Consider the following 13,429-nt stretch of genomic DNA (forward strand, 5'->3'; position numbering starts at 1 on the left):
TCAATTTCTTTTCCTCCTCTTTGTCTTTTTGACTTTTTGACTTTATTTTGTTTCAATCATAAAATTCTCCAAACCAATTAAGCCCACTTTTCCATAATCTACACCAGGAAAATACATACGCGAGGAAAAGACGGAGGTAAAGGTAAGATGTGTCTCGCACTACATTTGCATTGACATATTAATTCCATAGAATAATCAATTCACCAGAAGCGCAAATTGTTCAATCGTTTCGAAGCCGCAAAAAAAAAAAAAGGCAAAAACCCCATCAAGAAGGCAAAGCTCCAAAACCTCCGCCCTACGAATTAAAGACGAAAACGGGATAGAAAAGAATCCAACGGGCCAAAGTTTAGTAATATATAACAAACCGGGGCCTCCTTTTTTTTTTCTGGACAACTTTACTCATTCTGTTCTTTATCCTTCCATATTTCTGAATAAATCTTCATTCTGGATCATTATTTTATCCCCATCTTTTGTTTTCCCTTTTTATTTTATTTTATTATTATTTTATTATCATTATCACAGTTCCTTTTTCCTTTCTTTTTTTTTTTACCTTATTTGAAGTATTATTGCTGACTGTGTTACACTGGTGGTATAAAGAATTAAACGAATAATGCAAGTTTTACAGGATATTTCTGGCTTTGCTTTTACAAAAGTAAATAGCTTTGGTGCTAACATTATGTGGGCTGTATTCAGTTCTGTTAGCTTGTTGCACCATTTCAAGTACGACGTCTTGAACCATACGCAGGATTCCATTGATGCTACGTCGATATCAATTCCTAAGAAGCTTCCGCCATTTCTTTACTCGCCACATGGCAACGCATTGAACCCAAAATGGGTGAGGTTAGTGGGTGAGGTTATAAACTATATATTCCTAACCTTTAGTATGATACAAAGCATTCAGCTTTTGGCAAAGAGGAAAAAAGCTAATTCTTCTAATGAAGTTCATACCAAAACTACTTGGGTGCAAATTGCTACTTGTTTCTTAGTTCTTGATCAATTGGTATTGGATATTATTCTTTATGCATTCACTAAAAAGGAATTTATGCTATCAAGTATTGCTGTTACAATTACTGTGGGATTTTTACAAATTTATCAATATAGGACATCTCCAATTGCTTTGGCATCGGGAATACTTTACTGGATTACAACTTTTGTCGTCTTTTTTGTGATTATTGTCCAAGACATCTCTTCAAAACACAAGATAATCGCAACCACATCAGTCGAATTGGGTATTGAAACCATTGTTATGTTAAACAGTTTAATTTTATTTGTTTTAAATGCTTTTTACTATAAACCTGGGTTTGAGATTGAAAACAGGGGTGGATATAGTGATGACGGCAATAATATTGCTGATAATGATTACAAAAGCAATAAACAAAAGGAGGTTGACGTTATATCTTATTTTACGTTCAGGTTTATTCAACCCGTTATTGATAAAGTGTACAAGACTGATGATTTGTCTATGGCAGAGTTGCCGGATGTCTTGGGGAACCTCAAATGCGATAATTCTACATTGGCTTTGAAGAAGAACTGGGAGTATGAATTAAACGTTAAGAACCATTTGTTTGCTAAAATCTGGCTGATTGTTACTCGCAAGAAGTATGCCAACACGCCAAGTTTGTTTAGCTCAATTTACAAAACAAACATTTCCTACATCTGGGGAAACCTATTGTTTAGCTTTGCAAACATTGCGCTTACTTTTGCCCAGCCATTTATTCTCAAAGAACTAATTGAGTTTTTTGCTAAATATCTTTCAACTGATAGTCAAAATCACCCTCCAATAATTGTTGGTTATTTCTGGGCTGTCTTGATGTTTATCGTTGCTACGGTTGATTTCATAGTATACAATCAAGCAATCATTTTGCAAAACAACTTAGCGTATGCTATAAGAAGCTCACTAACTGTATTGATTTATGAAAAAGCACTCAAGCTTTCACCAGCATCGAAAAAGAAAAAACCAACAGGTGATATTATAAACTCGTTATCTGTTGATATTGGGCGCATTAATGGTTTTACAATGAGTTTGGGTGAGTACGCATCAAGCCCCATTAAGCTTGTTATCTGTCTTGTTGCATTGTACAGGTTTTTTGGATTTGCATCTTTTTTTGGCTTGGGTGCTGCCCTTATCTCGGTGCCTCTAATTACTTTGGTCAATACAACGGTGATGTCTAGTTATAAGCAATTGATGAAGGATAAAGATGATAGAACTTCATTGATTAAGGAAATTGTTAACCTGGCAAAAAGCATCAAGCTATATTCGTGGGAAACTCCTATGTTAAAAAGATTGAACCATATCAGAAATGATAGAGAGTTGCAAAACATGAAAAAGATTGGTGTTGTTGTTGCTCTTGCTCAATTTTTGTGGTCATGTGTCCCATTTATTATTAGTTGTGCTTGTTTTGCTGGTGTCACTTGGCTTTACGGTCTTCCGTTGACACCTGAGATTGTTTTTCCTGCATTGACATTATTTGGACTATTAATGGAACCAATGATGTTTATCCCTCACTTTATAATAAATGTTCTTGAAGTTGCCGTATCACTTGGAAGATTAACAGAATTACTCACTTTGGAAGAAATAAGTCCCAATCAGAATGGAAAAATACAAAGACGCGATGTTTCCAATGGTGGTAAATATTCTGTGTTGATTAAAAATGCTGATTTCGTTTGGGATGATAATAATACCAAGGAAGAGTATAAGGATGAGGAAAGTGAAATGCAACAACAAGATAATGAGAATGGCGAGAACTTTGCATTGAAAAACGTAAATTTCTATGCAATCAGGGGGAAATTGACTTGTATTGTTGGTAGAGTTGGAAGTGGTAAATCCACTTTATTGGATGCAATCTTGGGTGATGTACCTATTAAGACCGAGTCTCGATACTCAGATGATCCAAATAGTTCTAGCTCATTACCTTTAATTGAGACTTTTGGCAATATTGCTTATTGTCCTCAAGCTCCTTGGATATTGAATGGCACCATCAAAGACAATATCTTATTTGGCCACAAATATGACTCTGAGTTTTACCGCAAGACAATAGTTGCATGTCAACTAGTTGCCGATTTCCAATCTTTGGAATTAGGTGATAAAACTCTTGTTGGTGAAAAGGGTATTTCTTTGAGTGGTGGACAAAAGGCACGTATTTCTTTAGCAAGAGCAGTATACGCGAGAGCGGATATTTATTTGTTGGATGATGTTCTTTCGGCAGTCGATGCCCATGTGGGCAAGGCATTGATGAGAGAAGTTTTGTCACCGCAAGGTATTATTGGGAACCGTACTAAGATTTTGGCAACAAACTCTGTACCAGTTTTGCATATGGCTAGTGACATTTTTCTTTTGTCAAATGGATCCATTATAGAGCATGGTGATTATGATTCAGTTGTCAAAAATAACGGTGAATTGGCGAAACTAGTTGAGGAATTTGGAAAGAAAGCTGGGAATAATAATGAATCTGATACAAAAAGCGATCTGCAAATTGAGGCAGAAGAGTCCTGGAGTCAAAGGCACGACGTGGTTGACGAAGCCCAAGCAGAACACAATTTACTTGAAATTGCTGATACTCCTTTGGAACCTTCAGGTCCCGGTGTTAGAAGCTTACGTCGAGCAAGTGTTACTTCATTTGATCACGTATATGATGATGATGATGTTGATGAAGATGAAGATAATGAAATTTTTGCCAATACAGATATTGACAATGACGCTGGCCAACCTCAAGGTCAACGTCAGGGAGCCAACGTTTCCAAGTCAGTGCGAAAGACACCACTCGATGAAGAAGAGAGAGAAAAGGGTGCTGTTCCTCTCAAAACATTTGTGCGCTACGCCAAGGAATGTAACTACAAATTATTCCTTGTGTTCGTAGTGTGTATTTTGGCAAACTCGGTATTAAATGTTCTTGAATCGTATATTTTGAAATATTGGTCAAATTTGAACAAAGAGAATAATGCAACAGTAGCTCCTGGTTTTTATTTGGGACTCTATTTTGCTACTGGTGCAATGGCTGGTGTCGTTATTTATATTGGTTACTATATCCTTTGGTCGTATTGCATTATTAAAGGTGCTGCATACTTTCATAATGAGATGGCAAAAGCAATATTGCGCTCTCCTATGTCGTTTATTGAGACCACACCTGTTGGTAGAATATTGAACAGATTCACACAGGATATTGACAAGACAGATATGATGTTACCATTCACCATGATTCAGTTTATTCAAACTTTTATCAGTGCAATAGTGACATTCTTGGTGATTGTTCTGACTTTGCCGATGATGTTGGTCATTATAGTCTTGTTCTCAGTGGTTTATAACTATTATCGAGTGCGGTACATTCCAACTTCGAGGGAATTAAAGAGGTTACAATCCACGGCCAATTCACCCGTGTTGGCGATTATCCAGGAGACGTTGGCTGGGGTTGATACCATCAAGGCATTTCAACAGAAAGAACGGTTTATTCACAAGTGCAAAAAGTACATTGATGAAAGGACTTTGGTCAATATAGTTAGTGTTGATGTTGACAGGTGGCTTTCAATGAGATTGCAGTCTATCTCATCTCTAATATTGTTTGCTACTGCATTGTTTGCAGTTTGGACACTAAATACCAAGAATCCTATTGATGCTGCCTTGCTTGGTTTCCTTATGACATTTGCCTTGAATGTTGCCTATATGTTGTCGGGTTTGATCAGGTCGTGGGGTATGGTTCAAGCAAATGGTGTTGCTTTGGAAAGGATTATTGAGTACTGTGACTTACCTTCTGAAGGTGCAATGATTATTGAAGGTAAAAGACCAAATGCGGAGTGGCCTGCTCAGGGTGTTGTTGAGTTCAAGGACTATAGCACTGCATATAGAGAATATCTAACTCCAGTGTTGAAGCAGATCAATCTCAAGATTGAGGCAAAAGAGAAAGTTGGTATAGTTGGACGTACTGGTGCTGGTAAATCTTCGTTAACATTGGCATTGTTTAGGATCATCGAAGCTACAGGCGGATACATTGAAATTGATGGCGTCAATGTCAATGAAATTGGTCTTTATGATCTTAGACACCACTTGACAATTATCCCACAAGAGGCGCATACATTTAGAGCATCAGTGAGGGAGAATTTGGATCCTTTTGGAGAGTATACAGATGAGAAGTTGTGGAAGGTTTTAGAGTTGGCACATTTGAAGGAACATGTTGAGAGCATGGAGACTGATCCAACAAAGGATGAAAAAGAAAAAAGTGAAGATCCCGATGAGTTGCCAAAGAAGCGTGGTTTGGATGCGCATATTGAAGAAGGTGGTGCCAATTTGTCAGCAGGACAGAAGCAGCTATTGTGTTTGGCTAGGGCCTTGCTAAACGAGACGAGTAAGATTCTTGTGCTTGACGAGGCAACGGCTGCAGTTGACTTTCAAACGGACAAGATCATTCAGGAGACTATTAGGGAACAGTTTAAGGACAAGACCATCTTGACTATTGCGCACAGAATAGACACCATTATGGATAGCGATAAGATTTTGGTTTTAGATAAGGGTGAGGTTGCAGAGTTTGATACTCCTCAAAACCTCTTGAAGGACAAACAAAGTATCTTTTACTCTTTGGCAAGCGAAGGCGGCTATCTCAAGTAGTATTTTAAAAGCAAATAGTAATGTTTTAGATACATGTGTTTATAATTTGTTTTATTTTGATCTAATCCTGACTCATAAGACTTGATTAATCCTCTGCGTAACTTGACGGAATTATATCCCAAAATGGAATTCATATTGACGGGCAGATGGGTGAGGGCAGAGGATAAAAACATCGAGTCATAGACGTGCTTCTGTAGTCAAAACTATTGTTAACTAGACCCGCATTGGTAATGAAATTTTTCTTTTTCTGTTCCTGTTCCTGTTCCTATTCCTATTCCTGTTGCATTTCAATATTATTTTTATTATTTATTATTTATTATTTATTATCTCATCTTGTTTACATAAAATATTTTGTACGTGGTATTGATGCCGTCTACTTCTGTGGCGCGCGCGCCTCCTCCCCCCCCCCCCCCCACGCTTGCATTAAGGAGGGAAAGCTAATCTGTAAGGAGATAAATTCATCAAGGCTAGAAATGTATTGGACAGAGATTGGCACGAGACGGATTAAATAAATAAAATAAATTAAATAAAAAAAGAGAGAAATGTGGCATGGCTCTTACAAAGTCAAATTGACTTTGACACCATTTAGTAGAGAGACTGCAAAAGACTAATAATTATCGAATAAAGTAAAAAGTCATAATGAAAAAAAAATGAAAAAAAGAAGAGAGAGAGAATACTAGGGAACATTCAATCTTCAATTATCTTTGTTTAGGTTTTGTTTAGGTATTGCTATTTTGCATGGCTATGTGATTAGAAGATCAAACTAGAGCTATCGTTAAAGAAGAGCGTATGAAAATTCTCCTCATCTTCTCAATTTTCAGCTTATGACGGTGCTGAAGGGCCATGTTTTCACCTGTTAAACAAGTAAAAAAAAACCGTAATTGACACATAGTAACTCTCAGGAAATGTTAATGTTTCCCATTCTGGACACTTTTCCGTATCTTGACTCATATTTGTTGTTGTTGTTGTTGTTGTTGTTGTTCTGTTCCGTCACCATAAAAGAAGAAGGAGTTACGTGGGATTAGGAATCTGTGCTGTATAGATTACACAAACAACAAGTTCAAACTCTTGTTTCTCTCTCTTTCTCTCTATTTTTTATTTTATCGAATTTTTCACCGCTATCGCCTTATCGCAAGAACAATACTATTTTAATATTTCATCCAATTCAATACATATATATATTTTTTTTTTTCAATTTTATTTTTTCGTTTATTTGCTTTAAGTTATTCATTTTGTATAAAAAAAGAGGCTACAATCCTTCAATTCTTTTCATTTTCATTTTCATTTTTATTTCCTTCTCCTTTTGCCCTTTTTTTTAGTTTCTTTATTAGTATCTTATCTCATCTTGAATCAAAGACTACAAAAGCATCAAACTAATTGTCCAAGACATGGATAAAAACAATTCTGTGTTAAGTGGGAACCCCTGGAGTGACCATCTCATCACGGGGTTCAATTCATTTCAATTATCGCTGCTAAACCCATATTCCTTACTACACACATTCAATTATTTGAGCGTCAAAGATGACATTGTTGTCGGAGTTGATAGTTTATTTAGCGTCAATGCTAATGATTTAAAAAGTTACATACCTGATCCTCTTTACTCAAACCACGAAAATGCCGTTAACCCACAGTTTGCATATTTTGTTGGCTACTTGCTAAATGGGTTTTTTGCTATTTTTATGGCTAAAAGTTTTGTCAAATTGTTATTTACCAACCAAAAGCACAATCGAATACAAACGGCAACACCATTGACTCAAACGTTTAAAGTATTTTTAATAATAATTCAAATTGTGGTGCTAATCACTCTTTTCCTCCTAACCAAGTTACATGTAACTGCAAGTTTGGCTGCAGTGACAACATTGGCTTTAATACTTGCCATGGTGGAGTTTAGAAAATCGCCGATACCAGTAGCCTCATCCTTGTTATTTTGGATTACCAATACTTTCTTTATATTTGGTGTGTTTATTCAAGACACATTCTCAAAACACAAGATTATAACTTCATCGAGTGGTGCAGAGTACATATTGGAAATCTTTTTGTTAGTCAATAGCTTACTGATCTTCATTTTGGAACTTGCTTACTATACACCAGGTTTTGAAACTGATAATGTACCTTTTATGGAGAAGACAAATCTTTTTTCATACATTACTTTCTACTTTTTACAGCCATTGATCAATCACATTTATGAAACCAATGATGTCAAGTTTGAGGAATTACCTGAAATCTTGGGAGATTTATCCTGCGATAAAAGCAAAGCAAAGGTTATCAAATATTGGGATGAAGAAAAAGAATTGGCCAAACTGAGAAAGCCTAGTATTTTTTGGAAAATATGGAATAGACTCAAAGGTAAGAAAACATCCAAGAAACGCCAAGATGAGAAAAGTAAACCGAATTTGTTTACTGCAATTTTTTTGGCATTTCTTCCACAATTTTTTGGCAATTTTGCATTGAAAGTTTTGGAAACGACTCTCAACTTCCTGCAACCATTTGTTTTGATGAAGTTCATCCAATTCTTTACAATATACTTTTACAGTTTGGAAAAGCCACCAATAATCATTGGATACTTTTGGGCGGCTTTGATGTTTACTATTTCCTGTGCAAATTTTATAACATTCAACCAAGCATTTAGTCTACAGTACAGTATGGGGTATGGGATCCAAAGCTCATTAACTACCATAATCTACGAAAAAGCCTTGAGATTGTCTCCTCAATCCCGAAAAAACAAACCTACAGGGGACGTCATTAATCACATAACTATGGACATTGATATAATTTTTTGGTTCTGTTGGAGTCTTGGTGAATTTATGGCTGCTCCATTGAGGCTTGGCGTTTGCTTGGTTTCCCTATACAAATTGTTTGGAAATGCTACTTGGGCAGGTGTTTTGACGGCGGCAATCGTTACTCCGATCGCCACCAAAGTAAATACATCGATGTCAAAGTATTATATTCAAGAAATGAAAGATAAAGATGACAGAACTAGCTTGACCACTGAGATTTTAAACTCGGCAAAGAGCATCAAATTCTACTCTTGGGAAAAGCCAATGTTGGCCCGGTTAAGTCATATAAGAAATGACAGAGAGTTGTACAATATCAAACAGTGTGGTATTGTTAGTGCTTTGGCTCAATTCTTTTGGTCATGCATCCCTTTTTTCATCAGTTGCTCGACTTATGCTGCATATTCGTATTTCTACAGTGTTCCATTGACCCCAGATATTGTGTTTCCAGCATTGGCCTTGTTTGACTTGTTATCAGAGCCAATGTTGTTGATTCCTAATTTCATTGTTGATATTATCGAAGTCAGCACCTCTATGGGCCGTATTGGTGACTTGCTTTGTTTAGATGAACTTGCAGATGATCAAGATGGTCATGTTATTAGAGATCCAGAGGCTCGTGACAATAGTGAAGTATCTGTCATTATCAAAGATTCTACATTTATCTGGAATAATAGCTTGGATGCAGACGACAAGTCCCAGTTCAAAGATGAGGAAAGTGAAGTGCAGGAGGATAATTCGAGTACTACAAACAATATTGCATTGAAAGATATAAATTTTATTGCCAAAAAAAGCAAGTTGACATGTATAGTGGGTAAAGTTGGTAGTGGTAAGTCCACATTGATTAGAGCCATCCTTGGTGACATTCCCATCGATATTCCTCAGTACTCAGATAATCCTGAAAACAGTCAGCCTCAACCCAGTGTCAAAACATATGGTTCGATTGCTTATTGTCCTCAAGCTCCTTGGATATTGAATGGTACAGTTAAAGAGAATATCTTATTTGGCCACAAATATGACTCTGAGTTTTACCGCAAGACAATAATCGCTTGCGAATTAGTATCTGATTTCAAAACATTACCAGATGGCGATCAAACTGTGGTTGGTGAAAAGGGTATTTCTTTGAGTGGTGGACAAAAGGCACGTATTTCCTTAGCAAGAGCAGTATACGCGAGAGCAGATATTTACCTATTAGATGACGTCTTGTCTGCTGTGGATGCACACGTTGGAAAAGCTTTGATCAAGCAAGTTCTTTCTGATGATGGTATAATCGGTGATCGTACAAAGATCTTGGCTACAAATTCGGTTCCAGTGTTACATGAAGCCAATGACATTTATCTTTTGGTTGACGGTAAGATTGCCGAGCATGGAAACTATGCCAAAGTCATGAAAGCCGACGGCGATTTAGCAGCTTTGATTAAGGAGTATGGAAGAAAGAAAGATGATGGAAAGGCTTCAGAGACTGCAATTGATATTGATGGTGTACCAATCAAAACCAATAAATTAGCTTTGTCGCCAGACAAATCTGTGGATCCCGCTGAGGCTTTAAACACTCAGGATTTGGTGGATGAAATAGTAGACTATATGGGAGAAGAAAACCGTGGAGTAGTACGGCAGTCAATTTTGCGTCGTGCATCTTTGGTCTCTTATAATCACACTTATGAAAATGATGTTGACGATAACGAAGAAGAAGGGGGTGATGGTGATGGTGGCGGACAAGTTCCCGTTGTGAGAAAAACTGGTCACACTGAAGAGGAGTCACGAAAAGGTACTGTTCCTTGGGATATTTTCAAACAATATATTGTTGCTTGCAATTACAAATACTTTTCCTTTTACGTTATTGGAACTTTACTCACCTTGCTCATAACTGTTGCCGAAAAGTACTTGTTGAGCTACTGGTCTGGAATCAATAGAGATGAGAACAAAACCGTCAATCCTGTATTTTTTTTGAGTGTTTATGCGCTTTTGGGGGTTGTTGCTGGGTTATTGACATACTTGGCAGCTCTCGTGATTTGGGGATATTGTATAGTTAAAGGGTCTGCATATTTTCATGACAAGATGGCCCAGTCAGTTTTGAGATCACCAATGTCGTTTTTTGACACCACTCCTGTGGGAAGGATATTGAACAGGTTTACTGAGGATATCGGCAGACTCGATATGAATTTTCCATGGATGTTAATTGGGTTTGTTACTGCGGCATTGAATGCATTGGTGACATTTGGTGTCATTTTCATTTCGCTTCCAGCTATGTTCTTTGTCATTTTGGGCTTATTGGTTGTTTACAACTATTTTAGAACAAGATTTGTGCCTGCTGCTAGGGAATTGAAGAGGTTGGAATCTGTTGCCAAATCACCCGTGTTGGCCACCATTCAAGAATCTATTAACGGTGTCGATACTATCAAAGCTTTTCATCAGAGAGATAGGTTTGTTCACAAAAGCAAAAAGTTTGTTGACGACAAAACTCTCATCGGTGTTGTAACTCAAAATTGTAACAGATGGTTATCCATGAGGTTGCAATTTATCTCATCGTCAATCATGTTTGCTACTGCCCTTTTGGCGGTTGTCACCTTGGGCGGTAAGCATCCAATCTTGCCAAGTGTATTAGGGTTTGTTATGACTTACTCTCTTAGTGTCATGTACATTTTGAATGCAATTGTTAGATATTGGGCAGATATGCAATCTGGCGGTGTTGCTATAGAGAGAATAATTGAATATTGCAACTTGCCATCTGAAGCACCAATGATTATTGAAGGTAAAAGACCAGATGACAAATGGCCAGCTAATGGTATTGTTAAGTTTAAAAAGTACAGTACTGCCTATAGAGCCAACTTGGATCCAGTGTTGAAAGAGATTGAGTTGACTATTGACGCAAAAGAGAAAGTTGGTATAGTTGGACGTACTGGTGCTGGTAAATCTTCGTTAACATTGGCATTGTTTAGGATCATCGAAGCTACAGGCGGATACATTGAAATTGATGGCGTCAATGTCAATGAAATTGGTCTTTATGATCTTAGACACCACTTGACAATTATCCCACAAGAGGCGCATACATTTAGAGCATCAGTGAGGGAGAATTTGGATCCTTTTGGAGAGTATACAGATGAGAAGTTGTGGAAGGTTTTAGAGTTGGCACATTTGAAGGAACATGTTGAGAGCATGGAGACTGATCCAACAAAGGATGAAAAAGAAAAAAGTGAAGATCCCGATGAGTTGCCAAAGAAGCGTGGTTTGGATGCGCATATTGAAGAAGGTGGTGCCAATTTGTCAGCAGGACAGAAGCAGCTATTGTGTTTGGCTAGGGCCTTGCTAAACGAGACGAGTAAGATTCTTGTGCTTGACGAGGCAACGGCTGCAGTTGACTTTCAAACGGACAAGATCATTCAGGAGACTATTAGGGAACAGTTTAAGGACAAGACCATCTTGACTATTGCGCACAGAATAGACACCATTATGGATAGCGATAAGATTTTGGTTTTAGATAAGGGTGAGGTTGCAGAGTTTGATACTCCTCAAAACCTCTTGAAGGACAAACAAAGTATCTTTTACTCTTTGGCAAGCGAAGGTGGCTATCTCAATTAACTAACATAAAGGTATTAATTAAACCAGCAAAAATTAAAACATTGATTTGAATTTAGAGTATTATAACATTAAATTTTAGTACTATATATTTATATATATACATATATATATACTTATATTTATATATGTAGGTATGCATTTATGTCTATATCTATATCTATGTATATGCATATATATATATATTATGTGTAAATCAACCGTGCTGTTGTTCTATTCTGAAAAAGCTCAAATTACGCAGAGAACTCTTCAATCAAATTTGTCAAATCCGCTCTTTGCTTCATCAACTTGACCTTTCTTGCATCTGATATCGGAGTCTTCAACAATCTTTTATCGGCAGCCTTGCATAAACCTTTCCGACCCAAACTACATATATCACAGTTAGGAGCTCTGGGAACACATATAACTTGACCGAATCCCACCATCAAAGGGTTGACGTCAATCCAATATTTCTTTGGTAGCCAGCTCTCTAGCTCTAATCGGCATTTCTCGGGTGTACTTGCCTTGGGAGTTACCCAATGCCACATTTCAGCTAGTCGATGCAAATGTACATCAACACCAATTCCCAGATTAATGCCCCAACCACATTGTAGTAGCAAATACCCCATCTTGGGACCTACACCAGGAAGTTTGACAATTTCTTGTATTGTTTTTGGTATATCGCCGTTAAAATCATTGATAAGGATTTGACATGCTTTTTGAATGTACTGTGCTTTGCGATTATGAAAACCTACCTTGGCAATATATGCATCAATTTCATTAGGACTAAGTTTTGACATTGACTCAAGACAGAATCCCAATTTGGGAAAATGTCTCAGTAAACCTCTCTCCAACTTAACCATTGCATCGTAGTTGACTTCATCTTTGGTTTGAGAAGAAAGCATCAAGGATATTAGGAGTTGAAATCTGTATTTTTTGGGGTCCTTTGTCTTCAAGTTTGGGGTGATTGTGTTGGGCATGGACTCACAACCTTGGTGGTCTACCGGTGCAAAAAATTTTGAGCGTAATTCAACTACTTCGTTATAAATTTTGACCCAATTTGTGGGACTATGACTATTCGCATCTTCAAGGTCTGCTTTTACAAAAACATTTGGCTCGTGTGCCGGCGACAACGCCAGCGTCGTCATATGTTCCAGGTCTCGGTTTAGACCTGAATCTAGCCCTTCCTTTTCTATCTCAACTGCTATGTGCTCTATCTTGACAAGTGTAGGGCCTGGTTTGGGCTCTTGCTTTGGCTCTTGTTTTGGCTCTTGTTCTTGCTCTTGATTCTGGTCGACATCAATAAATGTCGAATTATCTTCTTTAAAGACAAACGCGTCCAATTTGGTTGTGTGGACTACTTCTGATGTATTCAGCTTCTCATTTTCAACTGTAACTTTCCTTCTAGTTGATCTGGATGTGACAGGAGATATAATTGATGTGTTAACCGGTCTCTTTCTTAATGCAGCTCTGCCCGGCATAATATTCCATCCGGTTGTTTGCTTTT

General features: G+C 37.4%; 3 protein-coding genes across 3 annotated transcripts; 2 read left to right on the forward strand and 1 right to left on the reverse strand. All coding sequences in view use genetic code 12, as the record gives it.

Moving 5' to 3' along the window:
- Positions 1-610: 610 nt before the first annotated feature.
- PVL30_000639 (uncharacterized protein) lies at positions 611-5,596 on the forward strand (the record flags this gene model as incomplete). Its single annotated transcript, XM_001528092.2, has 1 exon — positions 611-5,596. One exon carries the CDS (start codon positions 611-613, stop codon positions 5,594-5,596), a length of 4,986 nt encoding a protein of 1,661 aa, XP_001528142.2.
- Positions 5,597-6,984: 1,388 nt separating this feature from the next.
- On the forward strand, positions 6,985-11,946 carry BPT1 (ATP-binding cassette bilirubin transporter bpt1; the record flags this gene model as incomplete). The annotated part of the gene is made up of 1 exon (XM_001528094.2): positions 6,985-11,946. The coding sequence occupies one exon, from the start codon at positions 6,985-6,987 to the stop codon at positions 11,944-11,946; it is 4,962 nt and encodes a 1,653-aa protein (XP_001528144.2).
- Positions 11,947-12,176: 230 nt separating this feature from the next.
- Positions 12,177-13,403, reverse strand: NTH1_2 (alpha,alpha-trehalase nth1; the record flags this gene model as incomplete). The annotated part of the gene is made up of 1 exon (XM_001528096.1): positions 12,177-13,403. The coding sequence occupies one exon, from the start codon at positions 13,401-13,403 to the stop codon at positions 12,177-12,179; it is 1,227 nt and encodes a 408-aa protein (XP_001528146.2).
- Positions 13,404-13,429: the final 26 nt, after the last annotated feature.

Source organism: Lodderomyces elongisporus, chromosome 1 (genome assembly GCF_030384665.1).
Source record: "Lodderomyces elongisporus chromosome 1, complete sequence".
Classification (NCBI taxonomy): domain Eukaryota; kingdom Fungi; phylum Ascomycota; class Pichiomycetes; order Serinales; family Debaryomycetaceae; genus Lodderomyces; species Lodderomyces elongisporus.